The sequence below is a fragment of the Opisthorchis viverrini genome (genome assembly GCF_000715545.1).
Source record: "Opisthorchis viverrini unplaced genomic scaffold opera_v5_599, whole genome shotgun sequence".
Taxonomy (NCBI): domain Eukaryota; kingdom Metazoa; phylum Platyhelminthes; class Trematoda; order Opisthorchiida; family Opisthorchiidae; genus Opisthorchis; species Opisthorchis viverrini.
In genome coordinates, this window is record NW_008752261.1 from 71,192 (window position 1) to 89,366 (window position 18,175).

At 41.8% G+C, this 18,175-nt stretch overlaps 1 protein-coding gene across 1 annotated transcript; it reads left to right on the forward strand.

Moving 5' to 3' along the window:
* Positions 1-6,477: 6,477 nt before the first annotated feature.
* On the forward strand, positions 6,478-15,247 carry T265_11819 (hypothetical protein; the record flags this gene model as incomplete). The annotated part of the gene is made up of 5 exons (XM_009178594.1): positions 6,478-6,540; positions 6,578-6,768; positions 10,671-10,796; positions 11,000-11,140; positions 15,082-15,247. The coding sequence occupies 5 exons, from the start codon at positions 6,478-6,480 to the stop codon at positions 15,245-15,247; spliced, it is 687 nt and encodes a 228-aa protein (XP_009176858.1).
* Positions 15,248-18,175: the final 2,928 nt, after the last annotated feature.

The following is an 18,175-nucleotide window of genomic DNA, read 5'->3' on the forward strand; positions in this document are numbered from 1 at the left end:
TCGCTTGCTGATTGCTTGCTCACTGTTGCAGTGTGAGGGGATTTGGGGATAATTAAGATGCAAATCGTCTGCCGATCTACCAACTAGAAAAACTACAAAAGGACAAATTTTTCATCGAAAGAAACTATTTGTTTTCAATTTTCAAATTGTACATGTATTCAGTGCCTAAGGTAAATCCCGCATTAGAGGGGTAATGCGTTCTACCTACCTGCATACGCGTGACATATCCATACGGCAAATGGGCCATTTGTGGTCAAAAACCCAAGTAATCAAAGCACTAGCAAACTAATATCCGGTGAAAAATTCCTTCGAGTTTCGAAAAGAGAGAATTAAAGAGCATCACTCAGCAGCACAGTGATTTGCGGCTTTTTCATGCAGATTGGCCTTTCTACAAGGTCGAAATCTTCATTCAGTGCGCATTAATTGATGCAATATTCAAACCCAGTCAGGCGGAAAACACAGTATCATACTTGACAAGCTTTCTACACATTGTACCCTGCCGTTGGTATTACCCTGAGAGAAAACAAATGCCCAAAAACCCCTTATAGCAGCATTGGGAATAACTGCTGTAAAATCTCACTCTACTATCTCCACATTCCTGGTGGAAGTACAATGCCGAGTAGCCGAGCTATGGGGGTGCAAACTTTCCGTCGATTTTGCTGCTGGTCCTTCCGCTGCCACGCCTAACCTAAACTTTTCCGTCTGCAACTGACCACTGTACTCATACTATTTTTTCATCTCTTCCGTTTGTTGTTATTTCAGCATAACTCATCAACTTTGGTTTATAACCGGTCCCGTATCGTTACTGGCTCAAATGGACGCTGTAAATCTGCCACACCGTGCTGTTATCCACTTAGGTGCGCATGAACTTTGAGGACTCGCCATTGACCGCTACTCCTGTACGTTATATAAATCCGGCCGCCAGCCAAAAAAAGCGAAAAATCGTAAAACGAAGTTTCTTCCCACTTACATTCTGTCCCAAAATCAGTAACTGTTAGGATAATCGTGCAAGCCGTTACTGGTTCTGTCATATTAATCGCATATTCGAATGGGACGATTTGCTTTCCTCCGACTCAATCCGACTACATATTGTGAGGGTGAAAAACGCAGCATGACATAAGCCTCCACACTTGGCACATAACTCTTCAAATATGGTTCAAACCAGAAAATCAGTCGTTTCCTCGCTCCATAGTACACACTATCTTTCTACGCAAGTCACGTCTACCTGTGAATCAGCAGCTTCATTTACTATGGTCAGGAATTCAGATAAATATTTCAATCACTGCAAACAACCAAGGGTCACTACTAAAGAACCAAACAGTAGGCGAAGCAGCTAAAAACGGGAATACCCAAAGAACCTGTGTAGAATTGAGGGTGACTAGAAATATTGTGGGCACACTAATAAATGAGAAATAATTTCTGCAATTTTAATAGCAAACCGAAGTTTGGCCTTGATCTATTTCAGGGGTCACAATGACATTGATTTTCACTGATAATCCCATTACAATCTGCATGCAATACGTTTACAAAATTAAAACGCCGTAATCTAGCAAATCAGTTGTTCATCTGTTACACAATTTCGGGTCCCCGGGAGCCATGCTTCTAAAAGAAACACAACCAGTGAGATATTGACAGGTTGTGCAATCATGGGCCGGATAATTCGAGATGACGGTATTCGGTTGTGAACCAGGTGGTCCCCGAAGGAACTAAAATAACTATGAGTCAAATTTACGCTAGATGGCTAGAACACGCCAACCACCGAGGTGGGTAATGTGCCATTCCCCGTTAATTTTCCATTTCATCTGAAAGAAATCAATTTAACTGCGCTTAAGGTAATGTGGCGTTTTTTCGAGTTGCTCAATACAGTCGTGGTATGTTTTTGACAGTGGTTTTGGATGAAAGACGCAAGTGTTCCAGCAAGTAAAGTACCGTCTTCTACCAGCTTGACAAACCCAGTATGATTTTCAAGCAAATTCGATAAATTTTCATTCGCTGACGTTCCATTTTATTTGGCACATGCAGCATACATATGTTCAGATATTTAACGATACAGGGGGCACATAGATCAGTCTGGACTCATTTTACAGCCACAGAGAAGGAGCATTATCACACAGAGTTGTTTTCCTTGACACCACCTACCCTGTTTGTGTCCGTCTCTGGCGTGATGCTCAATACCAGACGATGTGTGCGACACCAGCCACTATGATTTCACCAACCATGCAACGACCAGGAATAACATACCCAGGAACAACGACTACACTCGAAATCGTCATTCTCAGGTTCCGTTGGCGATCGGCCACTGGAGTTTACCTTGTCACATACGAAAATTGGGAAGCTTTGCCTAAATGTACACTTTGATTAAAATGTTATTGAGCAAGATTGCATTTCCACAAAATGCAGCGGTACTCCGTCAAACGCGTGTTTGCAAGCCAGCTTGCAAATTGCTGCTCACGGATAACAGTGCAGGCGTATATGTTCTAATCCCTTGGAATCTTCAAAAAGTTTAGGAGGCTATGCTTCGTCAAAAACATTCTTACAGGCATCCATGTTCATACGACTTTGTTTTAAAAAAAGCCTCACTTTTTCTAGCGTGAATATCCTGGTGAGCCCACACTCGATGTTTTCCATATTTGGGCATATTTACAGTACCGGGAACGCCCTTTGGCCTGTCAGTCACATTGCAGTCACGTGAATTACCAAGCTATCATGATTTTTCGCAACATTTTTCTGGGTTATCTATAAAATCTATACACCGCCTTTAATCCTGGAAACTATATGCGAGATGTATTGTGAAGCCTAATGCCAGCAACGTATTCTGAGGTGATGCCGGAGTGGATACAAGAGACGATGTACTAATTTCCCTAGATTCATGTCCTTGCGAATTCAACGTTATTTGATGGTATACCTACTAAACAGGAAAATGAAAGCCCTCCAAAATGGCTGAAATTCAGCACGGCATGGCTTTCCATGTAAGTTAACCATTGGTCGCGACACACGTTGCCTGAAGCTACCAAATAAAACCCATCGACTGACACCTCAGATTGGTTTAGATTCATCGTGCCTTTAATCGCCACGAACTCGGTAACCTAGTTACAGATTGAAGTATCTTATTTGTCGGAAGCAAACAACGGCTTAGCAATAAATCCACCGAATGCTTTCCAAATCTTTTCCACGAGGAAATCCGATCTTCCATTCTAATGAACCCTATGGTGATCGTTGCATCGAAATGTATTTTTGGAAACGTAGCAATCAACACTAAAACTCCCATCATTGGTTTTACGTACCTCCACCGTTTTGTTATTGCCGGTGGCGTTCAGGCTGTAACGACTCGATCATACCTCAATTGGCATGTTCTCTACAAGTTGAAAGAAAACATTATAGTCATTATGCCTTGGGTACTTACTGAAGTGGTTGTGATAATGGCACTGGCTATATGAGGGGCGGAATGAGATTTGGTTTTAGGATGGATGGTTCAGCATCCTGTCTGAAGGCGATCTGATTACAAACGCTAATCAGCCATTCGCGGCCGATCAACCGAATATCCAAAATACAGGCTGAGAGTTTTCGGAAACCTGCAACAAACGTTTCATCACCAATCGAGGTGACATCGTCAGTGCACTTAACCCTGCACCGACGATGTCACCTCGATTGGTGATGAAACGTTTGCAATCCAACTGCCAAGCTCGGCGAACAGACCAACAACCAAACAGCGCACCCGAGCTACCTACATTCCACAACATTGCTTAACCTGCACAAAGCTTCGTCAGATGCGCAGTGATGGCGGTTCCCATGAAACTGCTTTATGGTCCTTCTCGGAATTTATCGTGAATTCTCTTCACTCATAGGTCAAAATCTCTTGCATTTGCTTGATCACCTCAGTTCTTGCCAATGACGGAACATTTGATTTTCTAACCATTTGCCCAAACAGCTCAAAACGACCAATAGCGGTTTGCGAAACGGACGTTCTGCGTGCAGCATTCGTTCGATTTCGCTGTCTCTCCTGACAAATCAAAGAGCGTTGATATTCGAATACTTGAAGGGCAACCTTAAAGTTTCAGCTCCTTGATGCACGCTTCCTGTTAAGTTTGAATTTTTCTTGCGCGTATGACATCAATCAGAGCGGGCATAACTGAAATTATGTTAAAAAAAAACAACTTACGTTGAGAGAATCACTGGAAATTTAGAACTTCTTGTCACACTTTCTATGGATTCCAGAGGGAGAAAATAGTGCATATTGTTTTCCATTAAGACTAAGGGAGCAATACTTTACTTGAAAATGAGCGAAGGTTTTGTTTAGCACCTTTTAGTGGGAAAGATGTTTCGGCGACATAAACCCTGGAGTTGCCAATTGAAACCTGGATTATTTTCCACGGCGTATCGACTTTACTTTGGTGTGCGGAATTGCAACAAAGACGAAGGTGAAAACGCGCATGCACTATTCAATCAGGGCAAAGTTTTCGGGAACTTTTATTGCTATTGTTTGGAATAATCCAGTTTTCCCAGCGAGCAGGAATATTTATTGTCCACACGCTTTTCAATTTCCTATGCTTGGTTTGCATGTGGTCTACAAAGAGAGCACTTTTCGGATATCCCCTGCGTCGCTCAGACTATCGGGCCCCTATAAGCGCGCTTTCAGTGATTGGTAGGATGAAAACCAACAGATTGAATAGCTGAACATGTATCAAAGGTTATCAACACGGTCATTGACACAAGTGTTTCAAAGTAGATTAGACCTTCCAGGTCAGGAATCGGTGTCGGACTTCGCACGGTTATACAGATGGTGCACTGAGATAAATTCGCATACGCGAGTACAAAAATCCTCATCAGGGAATCCAGAATCAGTGGTGACACTAATGCTTGATTGCCACAATATTGACTGAATATATTCAAAGCCTGAGAGTGGATAGAAGAAAAATGAGTGGGTAAAATACGACAACTAATTGCGGCCTACCGCAGTGAGACGATCCAGATAGGAGCTGACCGCTTGACAACCATTGACGTCGATAAGGGAACACTATCTTAGAAGACGGAAAGAATACATACCCAGACTTTTGGACTTTCATATAGAATCTTCTGCCAAATTCTGTTTTCAACCATGGGGACCTCATCGATCTGGAAGAGTCATGAGATATAAGAGCCATATATTTACACGACGTTTCGTTACGCGTAGAGCACGGCCTGGCCACAGTAATCCATGGTGCTTGACGTTCTACTTGATTGAACTACCCCATACACAACCAAATACTTTTTCTTTATTTACTCCGTTACAAATTCGTTGGAGCCCTCCGATACTTCTGAGGCGTCGGTCGTTTGCGGACAAGTGTTCACCTAGCCAGTCATGTGTAGCCCAGAAGCTGAGAGTGTACTGCGCTTTGCGCCCATTCGGCCACCAGGTACTGCGAACGGAGGTTTCCGTCAAATCTCCTTCTCACGAGTATCAAGCAAAACAAACCGAATGTGGGACCAAATATTCACAAGCACATCTATATTTTCCCGTTAAAACTATCAAACCAGCCACGAGCAATAAGGCCGATAATCAGGGGGTATATTGTCTTACACGGTGGCACATTGGCTAGAAATTAATTAGACCTCACTCGCGAAGCACTGGGGCTTGCACAGCAATACACAATCTGAGACGTCGGTTAGCTTGATTTCGCACCTTTCATCCGAGGAGCTGAGAAACCGTTTTTATCTGCGTGTTAGACATATCGCGTATATGAACGAAATAGTTCAGGAAGAATGCATCCCAGGTTACAAATACTTGTTGTTCTTCATTCTCGCTTTCCGCTTTTTTCGGACTACTTACAGAGACAAACGAAACAAAGACAGTTTTCCTTGAAAATGCCGCCAGACGGTGAACCAATGAACAGACAGCATTCATAAATCTTGATTGTTTTGGTGAAACAGACAGTTCAATCCAATTGCTTGAGTTAGCCGGTTGGTTGCGCTAAAAACTAACATTCGACAAATCATATTTCCTCTGTATAATGAATAAAGCCTAATAAAGACTCATTCAAAGCCATGTGTCTCACCTTCACACAAGTTGTTTCTTCTCAAAACGCGGTTTTTACAAGTCTACCCTATGATTGGAACTTACTTGACTCTGTTGCTCTTTCACCGGTATTTCTTTAGTCTTCATGCTTTGTCGAACAGGTATGTATTTTTATTTGCCATAACATACAAGTGCAAGGAACGAAAGTTTGAATTACGTGGGAGGAATTAAGCTCGAGCGCCATAAAAGAGAGGCAAACTCACATATGATGAAACTGCACCCCGATGTACGAATAAAATTTGATCAATATATTCGCTCAGGGGTCTTTGTACATTGACATAGAAATAGGCACGCCAAGTCAACATCTAAGCGTTCAAGTGGACACGTCGATTGGGACCTCGCTACTTGTGTCAGTAGAGAGACACAGCGGGAAGCAGTACGTGAACTATCGCGTTGATGCCTCAGCAACCAAACAAGTCGGCGTAATGATTTGCAATATTGTCGGCATTGACCCACTAGATGGATTCAATGTTACAGATGTGCTCCGGGTATGCCGGTTTTCCGATTGAAACTAATGCAATGTAGATTGGAGAGTATAGTCTCAGAAATTTCAACTTTCAAACAATTGTTACAATGAAAAGTCGTCCACCCTTTCTTGACCGGTTTTCCGGGAAACTGGGGCTTGGACCTGCTTCTGACGTGACACCGGGCAACTTTGCTCAGTCGCTCCTGACCGCGTTTCCAGATGAACCTGTATTCACTTTTTGGTTTCGCCCGTGAGTCATTCATTCATTGATGTTGCCTAGTCAGGTTTGAACACGATCGTCCACAACTCATGATTATAAGCTAAAACTTGACGATTATAATGAAGAACTACTTAATCTACTCCCTGACTGAGTGACCGTTACGTCATTGTTTCCAAGAATGTTCTGAAATTTTTAATTAAAATTACCATTCGGCAGATTTTCACAGACATATTTTAACCGTTTTCGGAATTTGGTGGTGAAAATGTTGTACAAAATCCACATGATGTGACGATGATCAAGTATCCCTGCCCCAGAAGCACTAGGAGGAACAATGACAGATTAGAGCCTAAATACTCGAAACAGTTTTGGGGACAAGCAAAAGCAATGAAAAGTTAGTGATACTTTTCGACGCGTAGCAATTTTTGGGAACTTACTGACCAACAGAGTGAACAATAGACCATTCGGGCACCATTGACAANTCGTTTCCTCGCTCCATAGTACACACTAACTTTCTATGCAAGCCACATCCACCTGAATCAGCAAGCTTCATTTACTATGGTCAGGAATTCAGATAAGTATTCCAATCACTGCAAACAACCAAAGGTCACTACTAAAGAACCAAACATTAGCCGAAGCAGCTAAAAACGGAAATACCCAAAGAACCTGTGTAGGATTGAGGGTGACCAGAAATATTGTGGGCACACTAATAAATGGGAAGTAATTTCTGTAATTTTAATAGCAAACCGTAGTTTTGCCCTGATCTATTTCGGGGGTCGCAATGACATTGATTTTCACCGACAATCCCATTACAATCTGCATGCAAATCAGTTGTTCATCTGTTACACACTTTCGGGTTCCCAGGAGCCATTTTTCTAGAAGAAAGCATGACCAGTGAGATATTGACAGGTTGTGCAACCATGGGCCGGATAATTCGATATGACGGTATTTGGTTGTTAACCAGGTGGTCCCCGAAGGAACTAAAATAACTATGAGTCAAATTTTCGCTAGAAGGCTAGAACACGCCAACCACCGGGGTGGGTAATGTGACATTTCCCGTGAATTTTCCATTTCATCTGAAAGCAATCAATTTAACTGCGCTTAAGGTAATGTGGCGTTTTTTCGAGTTGCTCAATACAGTCGTGGTATGTTTTTGACAGTGATTTTGGATGAAGGACACAAGATTTTGGCCGACAGTGTTCCAACAAGTAGAGTACCGTGTTCTACCAGCTTGACAAACCCAGTATGATTTCCAAGCAAATTCAATAAATTGTCATTCGCTGGCGTTCCATTTCATTTGGCACATGCAGCATACATATGCATACATATTTAACGATGCAGGGGGCACTTAGATCAGCCTAGACTCATTTTACAGCCACAGAGAAGGAGCATTATCACACAGAGTTGTTTTCCTTGACACCACCTACCCTGTTTGTGTCCGTCTCTGGCGTGATGCTCAATACCAGACGATGTGTGCGACACCAGCCACTATGATTTCACCAACCATGCAACGACCAGAAATAACATATCCAGGAGCAAAGACTACCCTCGTAATCGTCATTCTCAGGTTCCGTAGGCCAACCGTCACTGGAGTTTACCTTGTCACATACGAAAATTGGGAAGCTTTGCCTAAATGCACACTTTGATCGAAATGTTATTGAGCAAGATTGCATTTCCACAGCGCTACTCCGTCAAACGCGTATTTGCAAGCCAGCTTGCATATGGCTGATCACGGCTAACAGTGCAGGCGTGTATTTTCCAATCCCTTGGAATCTTCAAAAAATTTTAGGAGGCTACGCTTCGTCAGTCACATTGCAGTCACGTGGATTGCCAAGGTGTCATGATTTTTCGCAACATTTTTCTGGGTTATCTATAACATCTATACACAGCCTTTAATCATACGTCATTGTTTTCAAGATTGTTCTGTTCGGCAGATTTTCATAGACATATTTTAACCGTTTTCGGAATTTGGTGGTGAATATGTTGTACAAAATCCACATGATGTGACGACGATCATGTATTCCTGCCCCAGAAGCACTCGGAGGAACAATGACAGATTAGAGCCTAAAGACTCAACGCGTGAGCAAATATGGCAATTTTCGAGAACTTACTAACTAACAGAGTGAACAATAGACCATTCGGGCACCATTGATGATTGCATCATCATTCCAACCTGTGCGTATGACTGACGGTTCCGTAATAGAGGAGATGTTTAGCAACAAGGGTAGAAAGCATTTCGGTTGTAATTTACTTTTTTTGCCTGCTTGCAGCGAAATTCCAATACTGAAAATCGGTAAACCGTAGGGGATCTAATATACAAGTGGCCTTTTCAAGTGCTGGCTGGAATCTCTGCTGATACACGTTAACACTTCAGACAGAAGTTTCAAATGGTTGCCTTGTACTAAGTTCACTGTTGATTAGTAAACGATTTTTGTCTCATGGGCAATTTTACCTAATAATTCTTAGGCAAGCTGTTTGGCACTTCTACAAATCTTGTCGTTTATATTATGTGAATCTTTTCGCAGCGATGAGCACACGCAAATTTATCGTTGCTGGCTCGTTAATGAAAAATAACCCATCGCTCATGAGCTGCTCATTTGAAGAGAAGCTCAAACTTGGACCACGCAAACCCTGATGGTTTTTCGATAAATTTCCCCATCTTTCCATAGAACGCGTGTTCCAAGAATATGATCGGGACAAGGGGGAAACATTCAATTTAACGACTACCTCTGCTGACTATTCCACTTCAACTGGATTAGATCCTCTCATACAATGACACTCTTAAAATTAGAAAAGTTGGTTTGTACGTAGTATGCCGAAACATATCCGTTCAATATTATTCTGAGATCTCCAGGCTTCACATCACACTCAGTCAAATAGAACGGTTAATAGAAAGGTTGAACTTCCAAGCAAACAGTGCACTGGAGATATCATAGTCTGACACACTTTGGAGAGTAGGGATTGGAGGAACGCAAGACCAAGAAGGCGGTAGTCGGCAAACGACGAATAAAGTCAAGCAGTCGTGCTGCTTGGAATAGACTACGTTGACCAAACTGTGTCTGTCGGAAAAAACCCGAAATGAACTACTCAAATCGGGGGGACAACCGGAACGTGAGCAACTAAGGGTGCCCAAACGGCTCCTCACTTCGAGGCTGTGAGCCACATGGCATCATCTACAAAGTGGAAGCATTTTAACCATTGCACATCTCAGATTTTCTGTTTTTGTTTTTGTTCGCATAAACAGCAGGAAATCTGTCCCGATCAACTAGAACCGACTGTAGACAAAAACGCCTTGCCTTCTCAGCTCAAAATCAGACGAACCCACAAACAATTTGCCTTTTAATACTCAGTGTGATCACTGGGCGATTTTACGTTAATGTGAGGAAACATCGCCGAAACAAGAGAGGTGGCCATTTTGCTAGAAACGTCCACAAATGGGGATCTGAAGAATGTATCCTTTCACGATGTATGAGATCATAGAAAGTTTGGTTTGGATTCTAACTAGCTCTATGTTTAATTAAACCACACAAACATCAGCGTACCTTTTTGGAGACACTACGATCAAAATCTATAATGGATAGCGTGGATCGGGTCATTTTGTGCCTGAAACTTTTTTTATTCAAATTAATAGTACGGAAAAAACACCATTGATCACAAGGCTCGCTTTGTAAAGGGTATAGTTTTGGGTTGAGGAACCAATATAGTATCCGAGAAAATCCAGAGAACTTTTGAGACCACGACAATTTCAGAGGAACAGTGTTCACTTGTCAGTGAGAGCATTGCCTGTTCAGCCAAGGTCAGGCTGGAACTTCGAAATAATTTAATTTTAAAAATGAGGAGGCTGAAAAGCTCGATTTACTGCTTTCGTATAGCTTGATGAGCATGAAACGTGATTTAAGGCTACTAGTTCATAATTCCTATTGATTTTTTCGCAGGGATCACGACGGAGTTTTCAGAGGCGGGATTTTCTCCTTTGGCGGAATTCATGATTACCGTTACGATGGGCCGCTAATATACCTTCCCATGATGTTACCCACTTCATGGACCGTCCAAGCTACTAGGTGAGTCCAATATTACGCATTACACGGTTTTCCAATCAGTATGATAATTGACAGGCAAGATTATCCGTGAAAACTGTAAACAGCTTTGGAGGGAACAGGAAATAGTCTACATGCTACTGCGCACATCTACAACCTATAGTCTTATTCTGACTCCAAACAAATGGAGAGCAACTGGTTTGGCTAGCGCTGCTAAAGATTATCAGACCATTATTGCAGGCCAGTTTTGCACAATGGGGGTTAGGGCGTGAATCTACTGATCGAAATGTCCGTGGTTCGAAACTGACCTCTTCCTCTCAACTTCCCGTGTCTATGCTTGGGCAACCTGGCAGTATTCTAGCCCTCGTGTAACCTTCGGGCGACATGGCAGCTAGGCACCGAAAGGGTGTTACAGCTGAACAATTACAATTATATTATATATATTAGTTTTGCACAATCGGAGCGTTGCCACAAATGACGAGCTGGATCGCGAAAACTGGGAGAGCTATTCGTGGACAAGTGCAACGGTTGTATTCCCAATAACAACAAGATGTTTGGTGCAGTTCTTCAGCAAGACGTAGTTGATTGCAGCTAAATTTGCAGATAGTTTACCAAATTCCTGTGTTCCATGGCTTCGTCCACTTCGCGTATTTATTACAACAATGGATCCCTGAATTGAAACGATAACCGGTATAAATCACAGTTACGGTGAGTCAACAATTAAGCTCGCCTGGATTTGCCCGTTAGGATTTTTCACTCCCTTTTACCCAATCCGAAGAAGGAGATAAGAGATAAACAGACTTGATGAAACAATAAAAGATTGGACCTGGGGTGGAAATGGATCGAAAGTGTGCAAGTTGTTTTATAGCATTTGCCCAAGTCAAATAATTACTAAACCGATGCCAAAATATAAATAACACTGAAAGTTTGAAAAAACTTAACCGACATCATTACCGATTAGAAAATCGGATTGTGGACATTCAAAGCGTTACTCGTTATCTGACATTCCCACTTTTTATGCCAAAAGTTTATGCAAACACAAAATTTACAGTCAATAAATCAGTTAGGTCTAGACATCTGTGAGTGCCGATAAACCACAGAAAGTAGTTCAATAAATGTTTTGTAACTGTGAAGAACGATCTACCGAACATAAAGGAATTATTGTAATCAATAATGTTAATATTAATCCAAAGTGAGTTCTGGTGAGGTAGCCATGTCCTGGTTTTCCGATTCTGCTAATTATCTTGCAAGTGACTGGCCGAAAACAAAAGTACTATCTCCGTACGGGGTTGATTTATTACCTCCTTGCGTTTGTCTGCAATAGTGAAATCGTTAGGTGACAAGCGCAGCTCCGCAGGTGACAAATCATCGGGAGCCCACTTTGAAGGTTTTGCCTTCACCAAATAGTGAACCAGCAAATGATGGCACACCTCTTTCTTGAAAAGACGCAGCTGGATGTGTCTAATGTTTGTTTGTGTGGAACGCAGAAGCTTTTGTAAATTATTTCAAATCAAATGCGATTGACCTGTTAGCAAAGCAATAAATTGCCATCCTCATTCACAGCAACACAATGTGGTAAAATTGATGCTGTAATGTCGTGCAATCGTGTTGCAATGCATCCTCTATTTTTTGAGGGTGAATTCATGGTTGCAATAGTGAAATCGTTAGGTGACAAGGGCAGCTCAGCAGGTGACAAATCATCGGAAGCCCACTTTGAAGGTTTTGCCTTCACCAAATAGTGAACCAGCAAATGATGGCACACCTCTTTCTTGAAAAGACGCAGCTGGATGTGTCTAATGTTTGTTTGTGTGGAACGCAGAAGCTTTTGTAAATTATTTCAAATCAAATGCGATTGACCTGTTAGCAAAGCAATAAATTGCCATCCTCATTCACAGCAACACAATGTGGTAAAATTGATGCTGTAATGTCGTGCAATCGTGTTGCAATGCATCCTCTATTTTTTGAGGGTGAAATTCATGGTTGTACGTGGAATGGAATACTAAACGTTGACCAACTTGATAGGAGATGTCACCTGTTCAGGCAAAGCCCATTGCCCAGCATAGCTCACTGGGCTGTGGGGTTGTGGTCAAGCTGTCACCCCGAGGAGGAGCTCAGTCTTTTTGTGGCCGATACCGGATAATTTGTATTATGCCTCAATTGCATACTTTGCCACCAATAAACATATACCACGAATTAAATAAGGTATTTTGGTGTAAGAGCGCTGTTACATGAACGTATCACGCTACAGTATGAGCTTGATATTTTTCAGCAAATACAAAATGGCAAAACAACTTCCATGAGAGCAATCACGTTGAGAATATGCTTTCATCTTCTTTGCCCCGGTAAACTCAATAAAATCGGTCGGACAGCTTTGAGATTTGGCGTGGCGGTATGATGGTGTCGACACCCGTGGTTTGCAAATCCTATGAGACTGAGACACTTTTTGTGTCTCATTTCATTTGATTTATTCAAATGAAAGGAAATGATCAGCAAGGCCAACTCACTGACAAACCTGTCGTCGTTTGCGTTGCGTCGGACACTTTGAGAAGTGCTTCATCTAGAAGGACTCAGCGGTCTGCCGTTGACAAAGACGATACACAGATATCCCATAACCTTGAGTGGGCTCTCAGTTGGACGTGGAATAGTTCACGGCAAGCGATCACTTGGGTTAACCACGTCCAGGCTTGAAGGAAATATCTGGACTCTCTCTCATCTTTCCTTTGCTAATTTTTATTCGTATGATGCTTCAAATTTCACAAGTCCTCCTTATAAAACCTCGAAGGACAAACAGTCTCGAGGTTTCCTCACAAACATTAATTATGAAGGTGATACTACACCTCTTGGTTCAGACCTCTTATAGTTGCATATCGTCTTAACTACCTTATTGAAAATGCCGCAAAGCTCCGCATGTGTTGCTTACCTAGAAATTTAAGAATGTTGCCACTCCGACACGTGTGGCGAGGACGGGACGTCAGCTTGCATTTAAAGGGCGGTGACATGCAGCATTATTGGTCAAAAACATGGAGATTACGTACAAATCTATCGGTGAATCTGGATCATCTATCGGTGTGTGACCATCGGTGATTTCAGGGATTTTTTTGGCTTTAACAGAAAATTAAATCAGCCATTGTGTGATTTGCATGATGATCTTAAAAACTCCCTTTTGAAGAGCTGGTTACTCGCAAGTTATGGGTAGAAATGAACAACTCACCCTGCTTAGCTATGAGCTGCGAAGTAGCGGCAGAGATGTGAAAAGTACGTGAACTTTCAAATAAACTTTAAAAGACCAACTAATTGCTGTTGGCTGCAATCTGGCACCTACGTGAACGTAGGCCCCGCCACTAAATGCCCCAAACTTTAAAGCAGCCGACAGAATACGCTCCAAACGGCTGTCAGGCAAGCGGGCAGGCTGTCACCTCAAAAGTACAGATATATTTGCTTATCCGGACAGCTGATCACGTACTTTTGGACCGGCCGAAAATACGGGTCATCTGCAGCTTGACAAGCTCAGAGGCTTTGTATCTGTATTGTCCGGGTGACGTCAGATTTTTTCGTCAAGGACATAGTTCGCGCTGCACCAGTGGAATCCATACTGCTTTATTATTCACAAGCGCTTCCCCAGTGAGCAGAGGAAAGCTATCAGCGCTTACTATGTCCGGAGCATTGCTCATATCTGGCGGAAGCATGTGCGAAGCAATGGTGAGGCACATCAGATGGTCTCAGGGAGAAAGAACTCTGCCACACTCGATGAATTACTGCAGTTTCTCAGGACAAGTAGGGAGGTAAATGTTGTATATGTACTCCGATGGCCAGAGGACCGTCTGTCGCGCACAGGCATTTCGTAGACTAATTAGTATTAACAAAGAGTTGAAAAATCTCTGAAAATTCAACAAAAATGCTAGCATATATCCCTCAACATTTTTCATATTCCTGTGACCGAAAATGTGACGAATCCAGTCAACATAATACTGGTACATGGATTTAGCTGGGAACTGTTTTACCGACAACACAAAATTATCTGGAAGTATATGCAGACTATCTGCCTTCATGAAGCTACTTATCGATTGACCTTGTATAAGCAGTCAAACCATTTTGGAGAGAGATTTCGGTTGATTTTTGTGAAGTAAAACCAATAAAAAACAACATGATTTTCGAACCGATTTAAACATTTACTTTGTTGAACTGAATGTGTGAAAGTGTATCCAAATATATCAGATTCGACCGAATTGTCTTGAAATGAATTTTGGGGTAGTTGGCTCGAAGGGTAATTGTTCCGTTGAATTTTAATAAATCGACATACTTGTTGTAGAATTTCACTGGGACGCGACATAACTTGTCACCAAGGCTGCACCATTCAATTCAACACCGCCTATCCTTACTTCTATGGGCCACCACAACAAATCCATCAAATTCATCAACTGCTGCGAGTGGACAGAAACCTATTTCGCCGAGGGAGAATACCTGCTCGGCTGTAACATTTCTTATCGCTTATTGAGTGTACAGTTTCGCACGTTACTTGTTCAATGGAGAATGGATGAGATCTGGGAAAAGGAAAAGGAACAGGCTTATAATCATCGTCCATGGGTTTTTAAAAATAATCGCGCCTACTAGGAACTAACAAGACATCTTTTCCGGATTTCCTGGCCTAGATGAAATAAATTAACCTTAATAGGCTAATGTTAGGTGGAGGGATGTGCAGCGCATCACGTCATAATTTGTAATTAGGTCATTGCTTATCTAAACAACAATGAAGAGTACAAAATCTTCCCCGTATTTCACTTTGAAAGGAAGGAGTCTTATGCCAAAATAGCCTCATTTGCAGATCAAAGTGCCACTTGCTGGAGACTTGAGTGAATCTCACCTGAAACATTTCACTGAACATATGCTACAACAGCATGTGCCCAAAGACCGATTTCGTATGACATTTTAGACATCATGGCATCAATACATATGCTGAAACTATCTATTTAATTTGAAAGTGGCCGTATTTTACCATTTCATAACATTTCATTACCATTCATCGGATAAAAACAGATTTCTAAAGATTAACCCATTTAAACAGGCACGAGAAGGAAAAAACGCGTATCTACGCGTAGATTTTAGCAACCTCATGGATATGGTAATATTCAAAAATAAGTTGTTTTGAGAGAAGGTATACGGTTTCATTTTTTTAATTCACTACATTGGATTACTATAAATTTTTCAATGTCATGGCAATGATATTCATACCATACTGTGTCCCATCTTGCTGGTTCCAAAACATTAAAAATGTGTTACGACAAGAATCTTTTCATATTTTTGGTAGCTGTCGGAATAATTCACCGTTAGCAATCATCTCAGAGAATATTTCAAGGTGAAAATTACTCTTACAACAGGTTTCTTTTTTGCTGTTACCAACTTTTCTGATAAGCGGATAAAAATAAAACTGCCTGCTTTTGGTTACCAAACAAGCAGACCAGTTGGCACTGACAAATATTTCTTCAAATATATTTTCAAAAGCCCCAAATCATGCTTCAGGCATGTCGGATCAGGAAATAAGTGTCTCCACGCCCTTCTGATGAAACCATGAATGTTGCTCACTCTGTATGAATACCTATTCATAGATGCATCTCATAGCTGATCAATCCCAAGCAGGTGTTCGCGATGTATGTGTTACACCCACAGATAGGCGTCGGGTTTCAAGCTAGTTTAGTCATAATTCAGAAGAAATTCACAGGACACGCTGTACTGCATGTGTTTATTTGAGTCTCCGGCGTCGTATTTTGACCGCACAATTCACGATGCCGAGTGAGATTTCTGTTGGGGACACTTAATTCGTGTTCCCAAAGAGAGACTTCAAAACTGAAAGTTATAATGATCCGCTTTTAGTCCACTTCAGAATGAAAAACAGATTATAGGTAGTGACAAAAAACGACAGAATGTAGACGAACAATGCTCGTTAGCTCAAACAAATAGTCCTCCAACGAGACCCTCAACTACGATTGCCTTACGAAGCAAACATCTCTCGTGACGATCAAATTATCCAATAGTCGACCCGAAAAGACCTAATGACAACAAGTTCCTTCAGATGAGAAAATGTTCCTCCTGGGGTGTTCATTAAACATATCAAAAGAGGGATAGAGTAAATAAAAATTTGCAACCTTCACACTGATAGAAATACGAGTAAATTAGTCGAAATGCTCAATCACTCACGTCTAATTACCTTCAATTACAAACGTCTATGATGATGTCTGAGATATCATCTATCAGGACAATCGCACTTTGGTAGCTTAGACATGAAAACTTAGTTGCACGACACTTCCCCCTTCATACCAGACCGAACGAAGATTAGGCCAGTATAAAAGCCACAATAATCCGAAGCTCAGGCAACGTGAGTATATCAAACAGATATGCAGTCCGTCCGCAAGTGTCCTAGACTGTCGTCAAAATGTCCGGTGGTATAGTCATGCACTTAGTGGGGCTGCGGAGCCAAATCAATGAAACACCTAGTGACTAAAGAACCACAGTGTTCACGACATTTTACGAACGTTTTGTTGACCATCATATGAGCACGTGTTTCCCCGTCTTAGAACCTTTACTGAGGACACGTGCTTGTAGAGTGATTGACTCACGTTGTGTCCAACGTGGACTCTCTGGTTACTAAGCCCGCTGGAACGAGGGCTTTCCTACAAGTGAGATACACGTTTGATGTGGGACGCAATCTGCCATCGCGTTCGAAGATACTGGTTTCGTGGTTGACCCCAAAACGTCAGGGAAAGCGAAAAACAGTATGGTATCCATGACATTCTGTTGCCCCTGAGGCGTATATCAAATCCCACTTTGTTGGGTATTGAGCAGGTGGCGACTGACAATGTGTCATCAACCAAGACGATGTGGCCAATGGGAAGTTGGAACGTGCACACGCTTACCTATGTCTCAAATACGCATCTAACGTGATTAGTGTTTTGCAGGTTTGCGTAGTTTTTTTGGTCGCTTTGTGATTAGCGTCGATCTATGTTTTCCCTTTATTACATTTCATTGACCACGAAAAGGAAGTTTTGCTCATGTCTGTAATATATTGCAACTGTTTGGATAAGCGCACTATCGATGTCCTTGAGTATTTTTTGTAGAAAACATTTAGCTTAAATTGTGTGCACTTGAGGAAAAATAAACAATGGCCAGTAGACTGAGAAACAGCTAGATAAATCACGTCATGCCAGAAAGTCTCATTAAATCCAGTTCTAAAATGGAGCAAGCTACTTAACAGTCATGTAAAATCCCACATCACTTTTTCTGTTTTGCCGTTGAGAGTAGTGCATTTGCTACCATGACATCCACAGTTTCTTCTCAAATTTTCTATTGTTCTGGATACTGTAGAAGCGAGACAGAAGCAGAGTCATTTGCAAATCGGGAATTCGCACTTC